At 34.5% G+C, this 22,096-nt stretch overlaps 2 protein-coding genes across 3 annotated transcripts; one reads left to right on the top strand and one right to left on the bottom strand.

The window, feature by feature from the left end:
• Positions 1–1,014: 1,014 nt before the first annotated feature.
• On the top strand, positions 1,015–11,848 carry LOC18608766 (26S proteasome non-ATPase regulatory subunit 2 homolog A). 2 transcript variants are annotated; one of them, XM_088803642.1, is made up of 26 exons: positions 1,015–1,227; positions 1,352–1,452; positions 1,718–1,838; positions 2,283–2,342; positions 2,490–2,557; positions 2,861–2,903; positions 3,048–3,113; positions 3,226–3,264; positions 3,360–3,442; positions 3,709–3,823; positions 3,954–4,028; positions 4,303–4,461; positions 4,705–4,812; positions 4,891–4,995; positions 5,130–5,270; positions 5,353–5,457; positions 5,689–5,910; positions 6,082–6,195; positions 6,272–6,487; positions 6,803–6,862; positions 6,946–7,059; positions 7,144–7,229; positions 7,950–8,058; positions 8,159–8,337; positions 8,425–8,535; positions 11,440–11,848. In XM_088803642.1, exons 1-25 carry the CDS (start codon positions 1,135–1,137, stop codon positions 8,498–8,500), a joined length of 2,658 nt encoding a protein of 885 aa, XP_088659768.1. In that variant the 5' UTR covers positions 1,015–1,134; the 3' UTR covers positions 8,501–8,535; positions 11,440–11,848. The 2 variants fall into 2 exon arrangements, with proteins under 2 accessions (XP_088659768.1, XP_017971421.1); XM_018115932.2 differs by lacking the exon at positions 11,440–11,848 and having other exon boundaries at positions 8,425–8,903.
• A 3,324-nt stretch (positions 11,849–15,172) lies between these two features.
• LOC18608763 (cytochrome P450 CYP72A219-like) lies at positions 15,173–18,333 on the bottom strand. Its single transcript, XM_007043614.3, has 5 exons — positions 17,915–18,333; positions 17,059–17,279; positions 16,705–16,949; positions 15,812–16,193; positions 15,173–15,732 (listed from the first exon to the last, which is right to left on the bottom strand). The coding sequence occupies exons 1-5, from the start codon at positions 18,174–18,176 to the stop codon at positions 15,310–15,312; spliced, it is 1,533 nt and encodes a 510-aa protein (XP_007043676.3). The 5' UTR covers positions 18,177–18,333; the 3' UTR covers positions 15,173–15,309.
• Positions 18,334–22,096: the final 3,763 nt, after the last annotated feature.

Genomic DNA, 22,096 nt, shown 5'->3' with positions numbered 1-22,096 from the left:
AGACTCTCTTTAAGTATATATATTTTAAGTTATAATTTTTGTAATGTTAACTTAAAACAAAAAGTAAATATATTTATATTTAAAGTATATATAATAGTAATTATATTCTTTTGTAATATGATGTGATATTCATATTATTTAAACATAATTAATAATCTAATAATTATTTAATTTAAATATATTAATATTATCACATTAATAATTTGAGTAATCATACTTTTTAATATATTTGTCAGTTTTTAATAAATATATTACTGTTGATTATTTTTAATTTAATCATTTAAATAATAATAAAATATATATAAATGGGTATTGGGATTGGGTTCGGGGTTGGTACCTGCGTAACTCAAATATTAACATAATTGGGTTTGGGTAACGGGTAGTGAAATTACTAACCGAACTCGTCTCAAATTCGATTATAGGGTATCTTACCTTAGCATAATTGGATCCGATACCCTATAATAGAATACCCATTGCCATCCTTATCGTTATGTAGCACGGGTACGCCTCTAGTTAATAATTATAATAATACATTTTAAAGAAAGCTATATGATGAAATTATAATTGTATATGTTTATAAATTAGATAAAATTTTTAATATTAATAATAAAAATAAAAATATGTAATAAAAAAATGACTATTTTAGTCAATCAAAACAATTTTTAACATCATGTATTTTTATATATTATTATTATTATTAATGATAAAAATAAAAAATTATTACAAAAGTATGTAAATTAAAATATAAATATAATTTACATTTATGTAAAAAAATAAAATTAAGTGCTTTGAAACGGACTGTGTTAAAAAAAAAAGAGACCAGTTAAGAGTCAAGCCCAATAATTTTATTGAGCCTAGCCAATATTAAAAAATCCATCCAAAAATTGCACATGGGCCTTTTGGCTTCCAAAGAGATAAACCGTTTTAAAAAAGAATAGTTCTGTACGGCCCGGTCCAAGTACCGACTCGTCTTTTAGTCTGGGGAACGAAGGACTCATTTAAAAGTGACTCCCAGGATTGCTTGGGGAGAAATTCAATCACCAAGTCTTACAACATTCCCTTCTCTTTTCATTTTCCAAGCCCTTCACTCTGAAAGTGCCCCAAGTAAAGAGAGAACCGAGAGCCCTAATCGCGATGTCGGATCCGAAGAGCGGCGCCGGAACCTCTCAGACGAAGGCTCCACCCAAGGACCACAAGAAGAAAGATGAGAAGAAGGACGAGGATCTGGTGAGTAGGCTTTTCAGGATTTGGGCTTTAGCTAACTGAATCGATTTTTATGAATTGCTTTTTCTTATAGTTTCTAGGCTTCTTTTTAACTTGCTTGGGTTATTTATTTGTTTGGTATACGCAGTCAGAAGAGGATTTGGCTTTGAAGCAACAGTTGGAGTTGTATGTGGAAAGAGTTCAGGATCCTGATCCTGGGCTCCAGAAAGTAGCACTTGAGAGCATGAGGTAATTAATTATTTGGGAATTTGAGTAAAAATAAAGGGAAATGAAGCCTATTTGCAGTTAAAAAAAGTGTTAATTTTGTATTCTTATGTTCTATTAACATTCTAAGAAGTTGGTGGGCCACGTCAAATGTGAAATTGTTGCTGTGAATGTATCAAATTGTTGTGTTTTTGTTGGTTTCACTGTTAGTTGGAGTATATATGTATGGGTTTAGTTGGAATGCTGAATAAAGCATCATTTTTTATTGTTTGATTTGACATTCCTGTAGGCAAGAAATCCGTACCTCAACAAGCTCCATGACTTCAGTTCCAAAGCCATTGAAGTTTCTCCGTCCTCATTATGGAACCCTAAAGGCTTTTTACGAGACAATGCCAGAATCCGATTTGAAGGTATTTGTTGTATTTCTTTAATTATCTCCCATTACATTTTTCATAAAGGTAATCTATATGGGTTAGGAAATGTGAGGAAGGATGATTTAGATAGAGGCCTTGTTTTATATATTGGGAACTTGCTCTTAATTTATATTTTCACAGGTGTAATTGTTATCTACATCTATTTTGGGGTGTTTAGGTTATTTGATTTTACTAAGTTTGCTTGTTTATCAACTAGGTTTGGGAATTAGCCTATAGATGCGTACGCTGTTTCATGTCGCAATTAGCCTATAGATGCATACGCTGTTTCATGTTGCAATTAGCCATATTCTCACAAATTGGAAATTGAGTGTTTTTGTTTCCTTTGGTTGGAAGAATTTTTCTTGCAGCCTTTTGCTTTCCTGGTTATTTCCTTTTTCTCTGTGTGTCCTGAATCACTAAGTTACTTTCACTTGTTTGCAGAAATACCTAGCTGATATCCTGTCTGTGTTGGCGTTGACCATGTCTGCAGAGGGCGAGCGGGTAGCTTTCTGATTTTTTATTTTTTATCTTTTCCAGAATACCATACTTGGAGAATTACATAAGTTTTGCAATATCTTTCTCATTCCCCACTTTTTTTGGTCTCTAATTTTGTTAATTAATCATTTGTTCCATTTGACAATCCTACAGGAGAGTTTAAAGTACAGATTGTTGGGTTCAGAAGGTGACATTGGTTTGTGGGGCCATGAGTATGTGAGGTGAGCATTGTCTGACTTTATATCATACTATCTTACCCTTTCTTTTCCTGGAAATTTTGTATTACCAGTTTTTTATTAGTGATATGACTATATGTGGTTGAACTTGTGTGCAATCTTAGATTATGATCATGATTTAAGTTTTACCTGTTGGTATCAACTTTGATATGTAAGCTCTTCTTTGGATTCTTGATGTAAGGATTCCCTATGTGAACTCTTTCCCTCTATTATTCATCTTTTCATGTTGCTGTTGAAATCTGATAGAAAGTTTTTGTTGTCACTTGTTTTTAATTTATTTGCTGGCAGGAACTTAGCGGGAGAAATCGCACAAGAGTATATGAAGCGACAGGTTAGTAATCTAAGGGATCTTTAGACATCTCGTATTTTTTATGAGTTATACACTTTAGAAACAATTTTCTCTATAGAATTTTCCTTAATGTTGAGAAATTAATTTTGATTTTAGTTTTATTTACTTGCTTTGCTGCCAATACAGAGTGAAGAGGCCCCAATTGAAGATCTAATGGAGCTTGTGCAACAGATTGTTGCTTTCCACATGAAGGTAAGCTCTCTCCTTGTCACATGTAAGAATAATTGTTTTATTGCAGAAGAACAATTCTTGTCCGAACTTTACACAGTTTCCTGTTTCTAACTTTTTTGCACTTACCATACAGCACAATGCTGAACCTGAAGCTGTTGATCTCCTGATGGAGGTACCACACAACATTATTTCTTTCTTCAGGTTTCTTATTTGAGTTCCCTTCTCTTTTTATTGAGCTTGAAACATGTGATTTACAACCAACTGCAGGTTGAAGATCTTGATCTTTTAGTTGAGCATGTTGATAGTACAAATTTCAGGAGAACTTGTCTATACCTCACCAGTGCTGCAAGGTAATTGGAAATTCAAAGCTTCTAAACTGCTTGTTTATAGTAGACAATTTACAGAAAGTGTTTCTTTTATTTGTTCTCCTGATGTTAGGTCTTCCTGGTGGTTTCTGACTCAGTATTCTCCAATCAATCATATGTGAAATTTATTAAGTCTTAAATGCTGAACTAATATTTTTAACTAGATCTCTGATGTATTATTATCCATGATGAATGATGTTGCTCTCTTTCACTCTCCCCTTGCTAACATTTCATACTGCAATAATTTGCAGATACCTGCCTGGACCAGATGACATGCTAGTTTTGGATATCGCCTACACAATATATCTTAAGTTTGAGGAATACGCAAATGCACTTCAGATTGCACTTTTCCTTGACAACTTGCAGGTTTGTTTTCTATTTTGCGCCTCTCCTTTCATGCAATGTGTCATTGTGGAGAAACTTTATTTTTTTCAGGATGTCTGTGTGAAATCCATATGTGGATTGTTTTCTAACAATTTAAACTGTGCTCTTGCAGCATGTGAGACAGGTGTTTGAATCTTGTGATGATCTGCTGAGGAAGAAGCAATTTTGCTACATTCTTGCTCGACATGTAAGTACTAGGTTTGCTCTGGCTTGATTTATGTGCTGGAAAGCATTTTGAACTCTTGTTTGCTAAATACATTATTTGGTTTATATTTTCACCTAATTATGGATGGTTGAATTTTCAATTTCTAATGGTAAAAATTGGGTATTGATGGCTTTAAATTTCTGTGGACTTGTTAGCCTGTGTGTGTATGCATGAGTTTGAATGTGCGCTTGTTTGACATGCATATGGCATTTTCTGCTTTATTTGTATGTTTATGTTTGTATTTATTTTTGTGCAGGGGATTGCTTTTGAGCTTGATGATGAGATGTGTGCTGAAGATAGTGACAGAGAATTCTTACAGGATATTATCAACAATGCTAAATTAAGTGAAGGTTATCTCACCCTTGCTCGTGATATCGAGGTTATGGAGCCTAAATCTCCAGAAGATATCTATAAGGTTTGGACTTCAGTACTTCCTAACATTTTGAGATAGTAGATAAGATTTGATACTGTATCAGTAGTGGGGTCGCCGGTAGTCCCCCCTTCTCGCTTATTTTTCGGTTCCTTACTGGAGGGTGTGAAGTAATTACATTCATGGTCAGTTATTACAGTGAGTGCCACTTTTATTTTACACTGGCACTGCCATTGTTGGCTAATTTGCTTCATTAAATTGATGACTTATATGCTTGGATTTTGTTAGGCTCACTTGCTTGATGGCCGTGCTAGTGCTGGTGCAAGTGTTGATTCAGCTAGACAAAACTTGGCTGCGACATTTGTAAATGCATTTGTTAATGCAGGCTTTGGCCAGGTAGAATGGGCAAACTTAAAATAATTAGAGCATGGGGAGCTTTGCTTCTCTTATAGCAGTTAATATTTTCCCTTGCAGGATAAGTTAATGACAGTCCCACCAGACTCTTCAAGTGGTGGTTCATCTGGAAATTGGCTTTTCAAGAACAAAGAACATGGGAAGACCAGTGCTGCAGCAAGTCTAGTACGTTTTGCTTTATTCAGTTCACCCTATTATTACTTTTGCTTCCATATGGGCATGCGTGCATAAACTGTTACATAATTTACTGTTAGGAATTTTGTTTAAATATAAGATTCTCATCACTTTCCTCATAACAGGGAATGATTCTATTGTGGGATGTCGACTCTGGGCTTGCTCAAATTGACAAGTATTTCCATAGCAATGATAACCATGTGATTGCTGGAGCATTATTAGGAGTTGGGATCGTCAACTGTGGTGTTAACAATGATTGTGATCCTGTCAGTTTTTTTTCTCTCCTCATCTCTTGGTTTGTGCAGAGTATATTGTTTGCTATAAGTTTGTCCTATTTTCTCTTCTCAGGCACTGGCACTTCTGAGTGAATACATAGGTAAAGAAGATTCTTCAATCCGAATTGGTGCAATTATGGGCCTGGGAATTGCATATGCAGGTGCACAAAATGAGCAGGTATACATCTCTCTCTCTCTCTGCTGTTAACAAATCTGGTAGGCCATGGTGTTGGCAATTATGTCCTTTGTGATGAATGCAGGTCACCTCTGCTATATTTTGATTGGATGCACTAAATGTTTTGGTCATTTAAATATCTACCAATACTGTTGAGTTTTCTTTGGGAATTTGGCTGAAATTGTGGAAGGGAGATATTAGCTCTAATGGAACCTTACCAAATGTTATTGACAGATTCGTAGTAGCTTGACTCCCATACTTAATGATGCTAAAGCCCCCCTTGATGTGATTGCATTTACTGCAATTTCATTGGGTTTGATATATGTGGGTTCCTGCAATGAGGAGGTTGCACAGGCTATAATAATTGCTTTAATGGACCGAAGTGATTCAGAATTTGGGGAGCCCCTCACTCGGCTTTTGCCTCTTGGTCTTGGTCTTTTATACCTTGGGAAGCAGGTAAATAACAAGTTGTGGCATATATTTGTTTTTCTTAAGTTGATTACATATTTTTTTGCTCCTAGCTTCCATAGGTTTTTATTTTCAGTTTGAGCAAAAGTATAGTCTGCTATATGTAATTTCACAACATTTTCATCCTGACTTGTTTTGCTAACACCTCTACTCTAACAGGAAAGCGTGGAGGCCACTGCAGAGGTCTCAAAAACTTTTAATGAAAAGATTAGAAAATATTGTGATATGACGCTGCTTTCTTGTGCCTACGCTGGAACTGGGAATGTTCTGAAGGTAATCTGTGAAATCCATTAAATACTGTTGAAAATTGGGATCAAGGTGCGTGTTAGCCAAACTCTTTTATTTTCAGGTCCAAAACCTTCTTGGTCATTGTGCTCAACATCTTGAAAAGGGTGAAACCCACCAGGGACCTGCTGTGCTTGGAATTGCCATGGTAGCAATGGGTGAAGAATTGGGTCTTGAGATGTCAATTCGTTCACTGGAGCATCTTTTGCAGTATGGTGAGCAGAATATCCGGCGAGCAGTTCCTTTGGCTCTTGGTCTTCTTTGTATATCAAACCCAAAGGTATAAATTAATCTTATTACATCTGATCTAGCTGAACAACCCAGGGAATTTTTTCATTGAGGATTTAGAGGCACCACTTTTTCATTGTAGCAAATGAGCTATGTTATTGAATTTGATCAAGATGATTTAGTGAAAGTCAAGCTGAGATGCAGTGAACAATTGAATTGACTTGTTTCTTCACAATTTGCATGACCCTGCTCTTAAACCTAAGATTTAAGGTCAAGATCCATCGGTTTCGAAAGTTGCATAGAGAGTTTTGCAATCTTTTTAATGCCTCGTTCTTACCTAGTCATTGGTTGCGCATATGTTCTACAGGTTAATGTTATGGACACTTTAAGCAGGCTTAGTCATGATACAGATTCAGAAGTTGCAATGGTAAGATGATTACAATAAAGTTTAATCTATATTTTTGTTGTTATTAGATCTGCTTTCAGTAAGTGTTTGTGTGGATGCTACAGGCTGCAGTTATCTCCTTGGGTTTGATAGGTTCTGGAACCAATAATGCTCGCATAGCTGGCATGCTTCGCAATCTTTCAAGCTATTACTATAAAGATGCCAGCCTTTTGTTCTGTGTATGTTTTTTTGTACCATGTTTATAATTTCTTTCATAAAACCATGTGCTTTGTTAGGGAACTAAGCCTCGATTGGTTGTGCAGGTGCGAATTGCTCAAGGTTTAGTACATTTGGGGAAGGGTCTTTTGACTCTTAATCCATATCATTCTGATCGCTTTTTACTATCACCGTAAGTGGTTCTTCCCATTAGCATTCACCAAAATAAAAAGGGTAAAATACCTTGACTTTTTTAAGTTTTAATCGAAATTATACAAAGATCCATTAGTTTTCAAAATGAATATTCTGCTCCAAAAAAATATTTTCCGTTAGACACTTAGGTTCAGCCGATAGTCAACTGTTAGTATTTTCGTCAATTTATTGACGTGGCAAAGGTAGAAAGACAATTTTACTCTTGATTAATTTTTATAATTATAATTATATAATTTTATTTTTTTTATTAATTTTTTAGAAAAAGAGCTCCCCATTGAGGAGCACCCGAGCTCTCTTGGGGAGCCCGATCAAGGCTCCCAAGGGAGCACTGGCCGGTTCTCTCCTTCCTTGGGAAGCTTGGGAGTATTGATCGGTGCTCTCTATTTTTCTTATTTTTTTAAAAAATATAATAATATTTTAAATTAATGAAAAAAGAAAGGATATTTTAATCTTTTCATTATTTCTATTAACGGTGTTTGTAATTTTAGGATGGAGTGTCTATTTCGAAAACTAATGGATTTTTGTGTAATTTCGATCAAAACTGAGAGAGGGTCAGGGTATTTTACGCAAATAAAAAATAAAACTTCACCAAATGATTATTCAATTTCAAGTTGGGGGAGTTGCTCTCTGTATCTAAATTGCTAGTAGATGTTTCATTTTGGTTCATGTTATAAAGATTTCTTTGTTTTGTCACCTCCAGGATTGCACTTGCTGGTTTGGTTATCATGCTGCATGCATGTCTTGATATGAAAGCTATAATACTGGGGAAATATCATTATGTTCTCTACTTCCTTGTTTTGGCAATGCAGGTTGGTTTCGGACATACTAATCCCTTGCCGTGTGTGTTGCGTTTGTTATTGCAGTTTTTGTGACAGTCATACTAATATTGTTTTTTTTTTAATGTGACAGCCGAGGATGTTGATGACTGTTGATGAAAACCTCAAACCTCTTTCAGTCCCAGTTCGGGTGGGCCAGGCTGTTGATGTTGTTGGCCAGGCAGGTCGACCCAAGACTATAACTGGTTTCCAAACCCATTCGACCCCAGTTCTTCTTGCTGCCGGGGATAGAGCAGAACTGGCTACTGAAAAGTAAGTGACCCCCCGGCATGACTCAAGTGAAAAAATGTTGCAAGATTTAACTGAATGTCTGATTTTCTAATGATTCAATTTGTACAGGTATATTCCCCTGTCACCCATCCTAGAGGGCCATGTTATTTTGAAAGAAAATCCGGATTACAGAGAGGATAGTTAAGTTGAAAAGGCACGAATTTGGAGGCTATTTCAATGGTTGTTTTTTGTTACTTAATTTTTATTCATCATAAAATTTCCATTCATCTTCTGCGAACGTCCACGTCCCTTTGGTCCTTTATAATCACAAATTGCAATAGTTTTCTATAAGTGTTTCTGAGCTTGAGACTCATTTAGCCATCTAAGTTATAAGTTTGAGATGGTAGGTTTTGCTGCCGATGGTCTGACCATTGATGGCTGTTTTGTTTAATTAGGCCATGTTAGCTTCCTGCCTATTGAAGATATATAAATCAAGAAGGCTGCAATCTTGGGTAAACAAGAATTAAATCCCCCGAGGGTGACAAGATGGGCATATCATTATGTAAAACACTCCTGGAACGAAACAGATGTTGGTCTCTCTTGCACAATGACGTAGGCTTGGAAGAATATAGATTTTGTTTTACCAGTGGAATTCATTGTACGCACGAAAACGCCAAGCAAAACTGGAAACTAACTAAAGCCCTGCGTAATAGGTGAGCAACTGGTTGGTCTGTATAATTAAGAATTAAATGAATCAAATATTTTAAAAAAATTGATTAAAAATGATCAAATTTTAAAGAAATTGAATAGCTCAAACATTAAATTGATTCATTCGGTTCAATTTTAGATTAAAAAAATCAAAATTATCACTTTTATATTTTGTAAATGATAACATTGATAATTATAAATTTCATTTGTAATTATAAAATATATAAATAATTTAAATATAAAAAATATATATAATATTTGTTTGTTTATGACATAATTATATCTTTTTACATAAATCATCAAATTAACATTTAAGAATTTTAACCTTTAAGTTCTAACATTCAAGATTCAACATAATAAAGATAATAAAATTAATATTCACAAAATATGATCATTTAACGCAAGTAGGATTGAAGCAGATATCTAGTTGAAGTTAGGATTGAAAAAGAGGCATGGTTGAATGATGAAGAATGTTCATGTGCTTTTCACATGTTTCACTTTTAAAGTAGTAAATAGACTAGCACGTGTATAATTTATTTTAGTTAGTTACTTCACTGCTTTTACTTTTTACTAGGTGTAAATGTCTTTTGGTTTAGTTAGTTATTAACTACTTTTTCCTTTTTGTTTAGTTAGTTAGAAAAACCAAAGTATGAATACACCTGCTGTATTCATTTTCCTCTTAATGAAGATATTAGAGAATTTTCAAAATGGCTCATCTTCTCTCAAATCTTCCCCAATATCTCATAATGTGTCAGAGCAGAAACTAGGATTCTTGGTATGATCTTTCCTTAGTTTTCTCTTTGATTTCTGTTGAAGATTCTTAACTGTATAGTATTTCTTGGTTACACAGATCTGATTTCTTGTTTGGCATTTTTTTTTCTTGTTGATTTTATCGAATCTTGCATCAATTGATTGTTTGTTTCTTGAGTTTTGTGGTTGATAATGGAAAGTTCATCAGTTCAGAAAACTTCTATATCACCAAATGAGGATTTACGGTCTCCCTATTTTCTATATCACACTAATCATCATGGATTAGTTGTGATTAATCCTAAACTCACCTCTAGCAATTATGTTACCTGGAGTAGGTCTTTTATGCTAGCTTTATCAATAAAATATAAGGTCAGTTTCATCGATGGAACCATACATAAACCAAAAAGTACAAATGCTTTATTTGGACCATAGATTCAATGCAATAACTTGATCTTGGCATGGCTTTTAAAGTTTATTACACCTTCTATTGGATCCACTGTGTTTTACATGGATTTTGCAACTAATATTTGGAATACTTTGAAGCAAAATTTTGCTCAACTAGATGACACTAAAGTATGCAATCTTTAGTATAATCTTGGTAATGTTTCCAAGGGAAATATGTCTGTAGATTTATTTTTCATTGAACTTAAAGGAAAATGGGAGGAGCTTAGGAACTGTAGATCTTGACCTTTACCACAATGTGAATGTGGCAAATGTAATCCATCCTGTTTCCAGAAATATTTTGATCAATACAAGAAAGATATGGTTTTTAGGTTTATCATTGGACTAAATGAGACTTTCTCAGCTTTAAGGTCTCAAGTTACTATCATGGAACCATTTCTTACTTTAGACAAAGTATATAACTTAGACTTGCAAGAGGATTATCAAACAAGCTTGTTGATTCAGTGTAATCCAGTAATAGAATCATCTCCTATGGCAGTGTCTACTATTAACAAGAAGGGAAATCAAATCTGATTTGTACTCATTGTGGTAAAAAAGGCCATATGAAGGAGAAGTGTTTCAAACTTATGGGTTCCCTGAAGACTTTAAGTTTACAAAAGGCAAGGAAAATTTCAAGAAACACACTTTGCTGTTAATAATGTGTCTACTGCTGGTTCATGTTCATCTGTAAATAAACTTACTCAGTAAAGTCAAGGAGAGGATCTCATTGGCACTAGTTCTATGTCTCGGATGTCTTACATCAAGCATCAAATTCACAAGTTAATGACACTCATTAATGATGGTAGTTCTGACAGAGACCATGGTCTTGACATTTTGTTAAACACTTAGCAAACAAAACCTTCACTAGTCAATTCTACAGTTGCAGGTATTCTTTCTGATTATTTCTATTCTAGTATAGTTTGAAACTCTTCCATTAAACATAAACATATTCATAACATCATGATAAAACCAAATTCCTAGATAATGGATACTAGGGCAAGTGATCATATTTCTTATTCTTTAGCAAATTTTAGTATTGCTTATCTTGTTCATACCTGCTTTGTTCAATTACCTAATAATGTTCAGGCCATTGTTTCACACATAAGGACAATTAAGTTGAATCATTGTTGGTCTTACAAAATGTTATTTGTGTACCATCTTTTCAATTTAATATTGTTTCAGTAAGCAAACTAACTAGTTCCAATAAGAATTGTGTCATTTTACTGATACATGTTGTATTTTTAGGACCTCACCTTTTGGAGAGTGCTGGGGTTGCTAAGGTATCTTCTGGGCTATATTTCATGCAAGATAAACAAGATTATCAGTATCTGTCCAAATTTAGCATTAACAAAATTATAAATTTTCTTTTTACAGTTTTTGCTAATGGTTGTAAAATAGTTCAAAATCAGTTTGAGTTGTGGCATTTTAAGCTTAGACAGGTACCTTTAAGTAGAATAAGTGTATTACATCAACAATATCCTGAAATTCATTGTTCAAATGATTTGATATGTGATGTATGTTTTTTGACAAAACAGAAAAAATTACCTTTTCTTGTTCATGTCAAAACACAAGTTCTACTTTTGACATTTTACATTCTGATATCTAAGGGCCATATAGAATTCCAACTTTTGATGGTCATCATTATTTTCTTACTTTAGTTGATGATTTTATACGTTTTGCTTGGATTTTTTATGAGAAATAAATATGAAGTTTCTGTCATTATTCCATATTTCCATAACTCTGTTAAAAATCAATTTTCAATCACTATTAAATGTATAAGATCGGATAAGGGCAAGGAGCTTAAACTCATTGATTTTTTTTTTTAACTTAACAAGTATTGTTCATCATTTGTCTTGCAATGAAACACCACAATAGAATGGTGTTGTTGAATACGAACATCAACATCTTCTTGTTGTGGCTAGGGCCTTGTTGCACCAGTCTAGTTTAACTATTCAATTCTGAAGAGATGCAGTCCTTACTGTTATTCACATTATTAATAGAACACCCTCTAAAATTCTTCACAACAAGTCTCCTTTTGAATATCTTTTTCATAAATCACCTAGTTATGATTACTTTAGAGTTTTTTGTAGTTTATGCTATATTTCTACTTTAACACAGCACATAACCAAATTTGATAAAAAAGCTAGTAAATGTGTGTTTCTTGGCTATCCTAATGGTACCAAAGGTTATAAAGTGTATGACATTGATGCACATAAAGTTCTTATTTTCGGGAATGTGGTTTTTCATGAGCATATCTTTCATTTTCAGCATTTGCAACATACCACAGATCATTATTCATTTCCTCAAACAATTGGTATGCATGATCCTATCATCGACTTTTTTTACTTCAATTCCATCAATTCCACTTCTCAAGCTCCATTATTTGCTGAGTTACATTCTTCTCAATCTTCTTCATTTATAGATATTGTTTCCACATCAAGACCTACTCATTCTTTGCATAATTCACCTTATCATCACTCTGTTGTAGAATCTGTTCCTTCTAATTCACTCACTCCTACTGATTATACTTCTAGTCTTAGAAGGAGTACTAGAATTAAACATGTTCCAAAATACTTAGATCCCTATCAAGTAGATCTACTTGCTCATGTGAATCATGTCATTGCATATCTTATGACAAATTATCTGTCTAGCCATTAGTTATCTCTGCACATAAGGCATTCACAGCAGCTTTATCTCAAACTTCTAAGCCAACTTCTTACCATCAAGCTATTAACTATTCTCATTGGAGAGATGCCATGACTGTTGAATTAAGAGCTTTAGAAGATAATGGTACTTGGAGCATAGTACCTTTGCCTCCTAATTCTCATGCCATTGGTTCTAAATGGGTCTATAAAGTCAAAATGAATGCTAATGGTAGTGTGGAAAGGTATAAGGCTCGTTTGGTTGCTAAAGGTTGTAATCAGAGAGAAGGTTTTAATTACTAGGAGACATTTAGTTCTGTTGCGAAACAAACTACGTTGAGGGTTTCTATGGCTCTAGCAGTAGCACAAGGTTGGCATTGATCTCAATTGGATGTTAATAATACATTTCTAAATGGAGACTTGGAAGAGACTGTACACATGCAGCTACCTCAAGGTTTTTCTGTCAAGGGGGAGTATCCTATTGATACTCAATTGGTCTGCAAGTTACATAAGTCCTTGTATGGTCTCAAGCAAGCTTCGAGGCAGTGGAATTCAAAATTTACTACCTCACTTCTGCAATATGGCTTCAAGCAGTCATTGTTAGATTATTCCTTGTTTACTTTGAACACAAGCAGTGCTGAGTTTGTTGCTTTATAAGTTTATGTTGATGATATTTTGATAGGTAGTACTTCAGTTCAAGCAACATTTGATGTTAAGGCATACTCGAGCTCTCAATATAAACTAAAGGATCTTGGAGCTGTAAAATATTTTTGGGGCTTGAGATTGCTAGGTCACATGAAGACATTTTATTATGTCAAAGAAAATATGTCTTAGATTTTAGAAGAGTTTGGTTTACTTGGCATAAAGCTAGTAATAACTCTAATCGACTACAATCATAATCTAAAGAAGAAGAGTGATGCAGACAAAGAAGTTGATTCTACAAAGTATAGGTAGTTGAAAAGGAAGCTTCTGTACTTAACTTTTACAAGGCTAGATATTTCATATGTTGTTTAAGTATTGTCCCAATTTATGGACAAGCCTACAGAAGAACATCAAGTAGTAGCACACAGAGTGCTAAAGTATGTAAAGGCTTCTTCAAGGCAAGGGATTTTGATGAAATTAGATTCAGACTAAAATTTTTGCTTATTACGACAATGACTGGGCTAGCTGCCTTGACACACGTAAGTTAATGATAGGTTATAGCAATTTTCTTGGTAATTCCTTGGTTAGTTGGAAATCTAAGAAGCAATCAGTAGTTGCTCGTAGTTCTACCGAGACTAAATAGATCAATGGCCTTTTACATGCTGTGAAGTAATCTGGTTAAAGAGTCTTTTAATAGATTTTAGGGTGAAACAAGACACAACAGTGAGACTTTATTGTGATAATCAATCAACAACTTATATTTGCAAAAAATCCAATTTTCCATGAACGTACAAAGCATATCGAAATAAACTGTGGCTTTATAGGAGAGAAAGTGCTTGCTAAAGTCATTGAACTTGTTTATATTTCTATAAAAGAACAGGTTGCAAACTTGCTTCCTACTAAAGCAATTTTATAAGTTACTGGGGCAAGATGCACGTTCATAATATGCACGTGCATCTTGAGGAAGAGTATCAGTCAGGATAATTGAATAAAGATTAAAGCAAAAATCTGGTTGAAGTCAGGATTGAAAAAGAGGCATAGTAGAATGATGAAGAGAGACCTTGTCCTTCTCACATGTTTCACTTTTAAAGTAGTAAATAGACTAACACATGTATAATTTATTTTAGTTAGTTACTTTACTGCTTTTACTTTTTAACAGGTGTAAATGTATGTTAGTTTAGTTAGTTCTTAACTACTTTTCTCACTTTGTTCAGTTAGTTAGAAATAGCTAGACAAACAGGGTATAAATACTCTTGCTGTATTCATTTTCCTCTTAATGAAGTATTCGAAATTTTCCACAATGGCTCATCTTCTCTTGAATCTTCCCCAATATCTCACAACAAGACAATAAACTTTCACATATCATCAACTTAGAAAAAGGAAAATACATTTTTTATATAATTTAAAAATACATATATATATTATATATAATATTAATTTGGTGTTTTGATCGATTCAGTTCAAAAATATTAAGAACAACAACCAACTAAATAAACTAATTGAATCAAATTTTTTAAACTAATAGATTTAATGGACCACTTGGACCGAATCATTTTACTCAAATTATATTTGATTCGGACAAATCATTGTTTTGGTCCAATTTTGCTCATCCCTACAGTTACTGTTTCATTTATGATGTGGTTAATTAGCCTAGCAGTGTATGAAGTAGTTAAAAATTTAAAACCAAGGACGCAGAAAGAAAAGGTATCAACTATACTGCCATATCACTTAAAGCTACTTCACATGATAAGGCTGCGGTTTTGGATGTACAAGCACAACGCGAAACAAGATAGAGATTGGAGAAGCAGTTGCGGTTGCCTGCCTCTCATTCTCATAATTTGTGTAAGATGATTTGAGCACCATATTGAGGTTGAAGTGTTACAGCAGCATATGGGGCGTGGGTATAGCTTGGTGAAAGCTCAAATGAGAAATTCTGCAAGATTTTGGCCAAGGCTAATTTAGATTCAAGCATCGCAAAGTTCTGACCAACGCATATTCTTGGGCCCCAGCCAAAAGGGAAGTAGGATATTCTATCCTTGGTTGCCTTCAAAATCCCTTCTGAAAATCTTTCTGGCTTGAACTCCGTTGCATCTTCTCCCCATTGTTCTGTATCCCTATGAACGAGGTGCAATGGTATAAACAGCTGCACCCCTGCTGGAAGACACAAATTTCCCAGCTTGGTCTCTCTGTATGTCCGTCGAATGAGGGATGTTGAGGGGTATAGTCTCAGAACTTCAAGTAGGATCATGTTTACCTTGTAAAAAAGTTTTAATTAAAAAAAATTAGAAATCAATCTCAATCAAACAACACAAGAAAAGCGACACTGCACTTACTATCTTCAAGCGATTCAAGTCATCGTATGCTGGTTTATTCCTCCCAAAAACTTGCAATACTTCTTCCCTGGCTCGCTCCTGCCAATCAGTATGCATGCTCAACACAATCATGGTCCACGTCAGCAAATTGGCTGTGGTTTCCTGACCAGCAAAGTAAAACAACTTGCACTCTTCTATCACATCCTCGGTGGTCATCCTGGAATTCGAATGCTTCTTCTCTTGTAGCTCATCGAGATTAGACTTCAATAGCAAGCCCAACAAATCGTCTTTGTGATCTCCTGATCCTATGACCTTCTCTCTTTTTTCTATTATACCTGTCAATAAGGATCCAACTTCTTTGTGGATGTGCCTCATCCTTTTGTTTACTTTGGTTGGCAGAAACCTAATTCAGAATGAATTTTTGAAATGGAATGAGCCATGTAATTGATACTATTAACGATGAGGAGATTGTATTTTTAGGTTGTTTAAAATTTTGGGTGACAATTAATATTAACCCTCTTTATAAAAATTTTAAAAAATGTTGTATATAATGTGAAATATCAGGTTAGTTAAGTTGAAGGTATCTTAGACACATAAACATAATATCACAACATTAATTTTATTTATTATAAATTGATTTTAAATTGAACATCATTAGTCTTGAAATTTAACATACTATTCGAGTAGATATCGTTTTGTTTATTAGTTTTTTGTTGATAGACTTGTTGTTTTTAGGTATAAAATTTATGTAAACATCCGTTGTGTTCAAAGTCATTGTCATTAAATTTTAGAATTATTATATCTTAAATACACAAAACAGCTAGAGTTGCCAAGCAAATGCTTAATTAATCGTGAAGATAGCGAGTGAAACAGAAGGTGATAATGAATGAGGAAATGGCATTGGATAAATGTACCTTAGCCATGGGAAATTGATGCTCATCTGAGATTGTAAAAAGAGGCGCCCCTGCTCCTTTTGGAGTAGGAATATCAACCTCCCTTCTTCGAAATTGCTTCCGAAAGCTGCTCTGGATATGACATCCCCAGTTAAGTTTTGAAATTCGACAGACATATCCACTTCACAAGATCCCATGAAGTTTACCAATTTGCTCCACTTTTCAATCAATTCTTCGGTACAAACCACAAATGCAGGCAACATATGCTAACAAAATCACCCAAAGGATAAAATAAGTTGCCAACAATAATGGAAAAGATGCTACACAAGAAGCTAAAGAAGAAGAAATAACAAAGCAATGACTGAAAAAGATAACCTTCAACTTCTCTATGTGGAAGGCCGGATTAACGATTTTCCTGTGTTTGGCCCATTTATCTCCGTTATAGCTCGCAAGGCCAGTCACGAACAGCTGAGTGAATGAATTTATATCTGGCTTAGGGAAGTCACCAGAATTGTTGTTCAGAATCTCTTTTATTAAGTTTGGCTCCATGATTGCCACACGGGGAGTTGTTCCATACCAAATAACAAACGATTTTTCTGCATGGTTTTCACATATACATTGAGGCTTGTCAGTTGCATATCCTTTGAGACAATTGACAGTCTCAAACGGGAAGATGACAGGGTATATTGTTTCAATCTCATCAAAGTACAGGGCAGACCTCCCTCTTTTGACAATTGATAGTCTACATGCTTTCTTTTTCTTCTTTATTTTCTTGGTGAAATATGCTAAGCAAAAGGTTAGATGGCTGGCTAAACATCACCCCTGAAACAGTAATGTAATGAACTTGTAGTATAAGAAAAGTTCATTTCTACGCTGAATCAATTTAAAATATATCATACTGCTAATATATAGCAGCAGTTTTATATATATTTTGATGCGTGCTGGTTTGAAATTCTAGCTTGGACACTAATCCCACCTCACATGTCCCAAAGTCAAATAACCATCCTGATTTTCGAGGCTGTGCCGGTTTCGATTGCAATGATCCATACGATTATTATTATTATTATTATTATTATTATTATTATTATTATTATTATTATTATTATTATATGAAACCATAACAACTGAAAAGGCAGACCCCGGAATGCAAAAGTTGAAAACATAAGGAAAAACAAGACCGCAAGTTATTGAAATCAGCAAACATTAGCGTGGGGAAACAAGTATAACATACTGTAAGTCGTGACCAGATCATGAAGCAAAGGATTGAGACGAGGCAAGATGTCGTGCGGCTGCTCGAGAGGTTTCGACCCTTTTTCCTTTGCTAACTTGATCATCTCCTTGGTGTTCCCGTGAATCAACTTGTACGGATGTCCATGGATGCCCTGTTTCCATAGCTGCTTCTCTATCGTTTTCGGTCTCCACCATATCACATAGAGCAGTTTCAGACCCCAGGCTATGGCCACAACAGAGAGAAGTGTAATCAACACTGCCATGATCACAACTTTTTGTCTTTGTTTTTCTTTTGTTGGGGATGGGAGTATGGGAATTGGGAAAGTAGGAAGGGTAGTTAAGTCCTTATATGGCTTTTGCTGAAGCAGTTTGAGGGTAATTACCAGAAGAAATATATCCCACAAAAACCGTGAAAGCTAGGTCGATCATCGTACAATAGCAAGGAGTTCACTTGTCCCATCGATCAATAAAAAAATTGGAGTAAAACTTCCAAATTTGAAGTAAAAGCAATGAATGTTATTGTCATCTTATCGTAGCTTTGACAGACCTAAATGATTCCATACACTACATTTTAATTAAAAATTTTAACGTATTTTGGAGTTTCACTCCTTGATTCAATGGCACAATTTTAGATTTTACAGAAATTTGCATAGAGACAATGGCAGCTTGGTTGACCTCTCTGTCTTTCTCTACATTTTATCGAAAAGGATAAGTTTATCTTCTAGAAATCATTTCAATCTCCACTTAACAAATAGAGATAAAATACTATATAAGCCGGCCAGTTTAGTTGAAAACAATGGTGCGACGGTAACATGCCCCAGCTCCCCATTATTATTATTATTATTATTATAAGGAAAGTTGGAAATTTAAAAAGACAGTTCACACGTGTGAATTAACATATGATTAATGTACAAAATTAAGATTTTCATTATAAATATTGGGTGCATGATTTTGGTAAAGCCGAATGCTCATTCAGAAATATAAACATAGTGCATAAACCCTAAAAAAAAATATGAGGCCATAGAATTTGTCTTTGAGACCTTAGAAAGAGAGATCAGTGATCAATACCCTAGTTCATGGGGCATCAAAATTGACCCAGCTTTACAGTCGGGAAAGCGAGCTAGGTTGTAACAAACCAAGGAAAAGAAGTTTGAATTGAACATCTCTGATGTTTTTTCTACCAATAAGTGTCCTCTCTTAAGTCATCAAACATATCATTCTCGGTTCCTCTTTATTAGGAATCAAGCATGTGCATTCCACATGGCATTGGTTGACAACAGCAGGACTGCTTTGTAAATGTGCTATTTAGTGAAGGTTTACAGGTTGCATATATTGCATATACAGAGTTTTACGATACGTTTGGTTAGAGTTTTAAAGTACGTTTGGTTTGGTTAGCGGAATAGAATAAAATGAAATAAAATTAATATTTTTAAAAAATATAATAAAAAAAGAATAAAATAATAATATTATTATGTAGTTTAGTTGATAAAAGAGAATAAGATAGGAATTATAATTATAACTTATTACAATGTTTGATTTGGTAAAAATAATTTTAGAATAACAAAAGAATAAAGAATAAAATAACAAAAATACTTTTTATTATAATATATAATTATTTATTTTTATTTTATTTTATTTCATCAATATTAATAATTTATAATTTATTTAAAATATTAATAATTTAAATATTAATATTTTATATATAATTTAAATGTCATTATAATGAAAATATTAATAATTTTAAATTTTTAAATATTATTTTTATAATATATAATAAAAAACTTAAACTTTTTATTTTCCTTTTTTCTCTTTCGGTCGGCCACTGGAAATGTGGTCGGTGTAAGGATGTGCCGATCTAGTGCTCCTTGTGGCTGGATCTGGCTACTAAGGCACTAGATCAGCATTCCCCGTGGTTAGATCTAGTGGTGGAGTGCCAAATCTGAGCACGAGGATCTGGGCGGGAAGTGTTGGACTAGATTTGGGTGGAAGATTAGAGAGAAAAGGAGAAAAGGAAGAAAATGGAATAGAGGAAGAGAGAGAAAAAAAGAATGTTTTTATATAAGTGAAGTTGTAAATTTTCAAACTTATGAGGGGTAATTTAATCTTCACGATTTTGGAAACTATTCTATTAAATATGGAATAGCTAATACGAAGGAGAATTTAATTAAAGATGATTTTTTATTGATTTTGAAAAATAAGTAAAATTTAAGAATTACTATTCCTTACCAAATTGCCAACCAAACAAGGGAGAAAATGTCACAGCTCAATTTTCGAGCCATGACCGGCACATGGGCCCAATAGGCATAGCCCACTAAGCTCAAGCAAGCCTTTTTACGCAATCCCGATTATCATTCCTGTGAGACCTTGACCTCTATAGGCTCGTAACTAGGCATAGACTCAATAATACGAGCTGGGATAGTTTCGTCATATCCTTAGTAAGCCCCTAAAAGTAAGTTTTTAAACAATATTAAAGCCTAAGTAGGCATAAGGCATAAATGAATGATGAAATACGGGTAAAATGACAAAAGAAATAAAAATAATGATGATTCCCGAGGTAGGAGCAAAATGGTCATTTTTCATCTCGGGTCAAGATTTTTAAGTTTTCGTGAAACCGAGTATTTCTAGATTATTAGGGACCTTGTCCTAGTGTTAAAAGAGCAAAAAGATTGCATCAAGGATTGAAGGTGAGCAAGCTAACTTGTTAATGGCATTTTCGTAATTTAAGTGGAGTTGGATAAGAATGAGCTATAAATATCATCTTCCAGCAGCTTCTTCTTCTTCTTCCTTCTTCCCTCTCACGTTTCTTCATCCTCCATAGGAGTTCTCTTCAAGCTTTCATAACTCTCTCAAGCTAGCTCCACCTTTCATGGTTTTGTGTACCATTTCATAGAACCTTTGTGCTCTTTCACTCTCTCACTTTTAAAACCCTTGAAAAATCTTACTCCCATACTTTCTCTCACTAGCTATGTGGCATCCCCCTTGGGGCCCACTCCAAGGTATTGTATGGTCTGGGTCTATTCTGTGTGCCCTGCTGCAGTAGTTCTGACACATGAACCTTTTCGATCTCACGGATCGAACCCAAGACCCTTTGCTCCCCTCGAAGGGAACGCCTTTAACCATTTCAGCTGCCCCGAAGGGGATGCCACAAAAAAACTGAAATGGTTAAAGGCGTTCCCTTCTGGGGGGGAGCAAAGGGTCTTGGGTTCGATCCGTGGGATCGGAAAGGTTCATGTGCCAGAACTGTTGCAGCGGGGCACACAGAATAGACCCATACCATACAATACCTTGGAGTGGGCCTCGAGAGGGATGCCACAAGCTAGGTGTTTAGAGAGAGAAAAAGGGAGCTTTATAATAGTTTGGAGAATTATTGGAAAGAATTTCAAATTTACAAAGCTACCAAGGTGGGTAGTAAATCAGAGTTGATTTTTAGTGTTGAGAATGGCAATTTGGATGCTAGTTAGGAGACAGCCTTTAGAATTTATAGTTGCATGAATTGAGTTAATTGTGATGCCAATGTGATGATAGGTTTTAATAAAGCCCCACCGCCCCATTTAGACTAATAGAGGAAGTTGGAGTTGAGTAAGAATTTAACGAATACCGGTGAGTGAACTTGCATTTCAAAATTTGTTTTGAGAATATGAATGTGTTTGCACAAAACATTTGAATGATTTTATCTAATTTTTTTTAAAAAATCTACCTAGGGAACAAGCATTTAGTAAATGTTTTTATCTTGTGAAAATGTGCCATATAAATGGTTCATGTGTTATAGCAATATGTTGATATGTATAATATGCATTGGATGTTCCTTTTGTGTGATGATGATGACCCAACCATGTGCGTGCAGAAGTACACATGAGCTGATGATGATCTAGCCATGTGCGTGTAGGGGTGCATATGAGCTTATGCTGACCCAGCTATGTGCAAATGGGGAGTGCACATGAGTTGATGATGGTGGGATGGTATGTATGATTATGTATATTTTATACATAAAAATGTGTGTTATAGAAAGTGCATGAGTATAATATATGGTTGTAATGCATATGAATCTTGTATGTTAAACCTTGGAAATTTCTAAGCATGTTCAAGTTGATTTTGTCCTTGTAACTAAATGGCCTTTTCTTGAGAGAATGAAAAATTGATGTTGGTGTTCTGTTTCTCGCTGCAACGAAAAACTCTCGGGTTT

The sequence above is a fragment of the Theobroma cacao genome, chromosome 2 (genome assembly GCF_053813885.1).
Source record: "Theobroma cacao isolate CCN51 chromosome 2, ASM5381388v1, whole genome shotgun sequence".
Taxonomy (NCBI): domain Eukaryota; kingdom Viridiplantae; phylum Streptophyta; class Magnoliopsida; order Malvales; family Malvaceae; genus Theobroma; species Theobroma cacao.
Note: the sequence above shows the minus strand (reverse complement) of the source record. Positions and strands in the feature narration are given on the sequence as shown.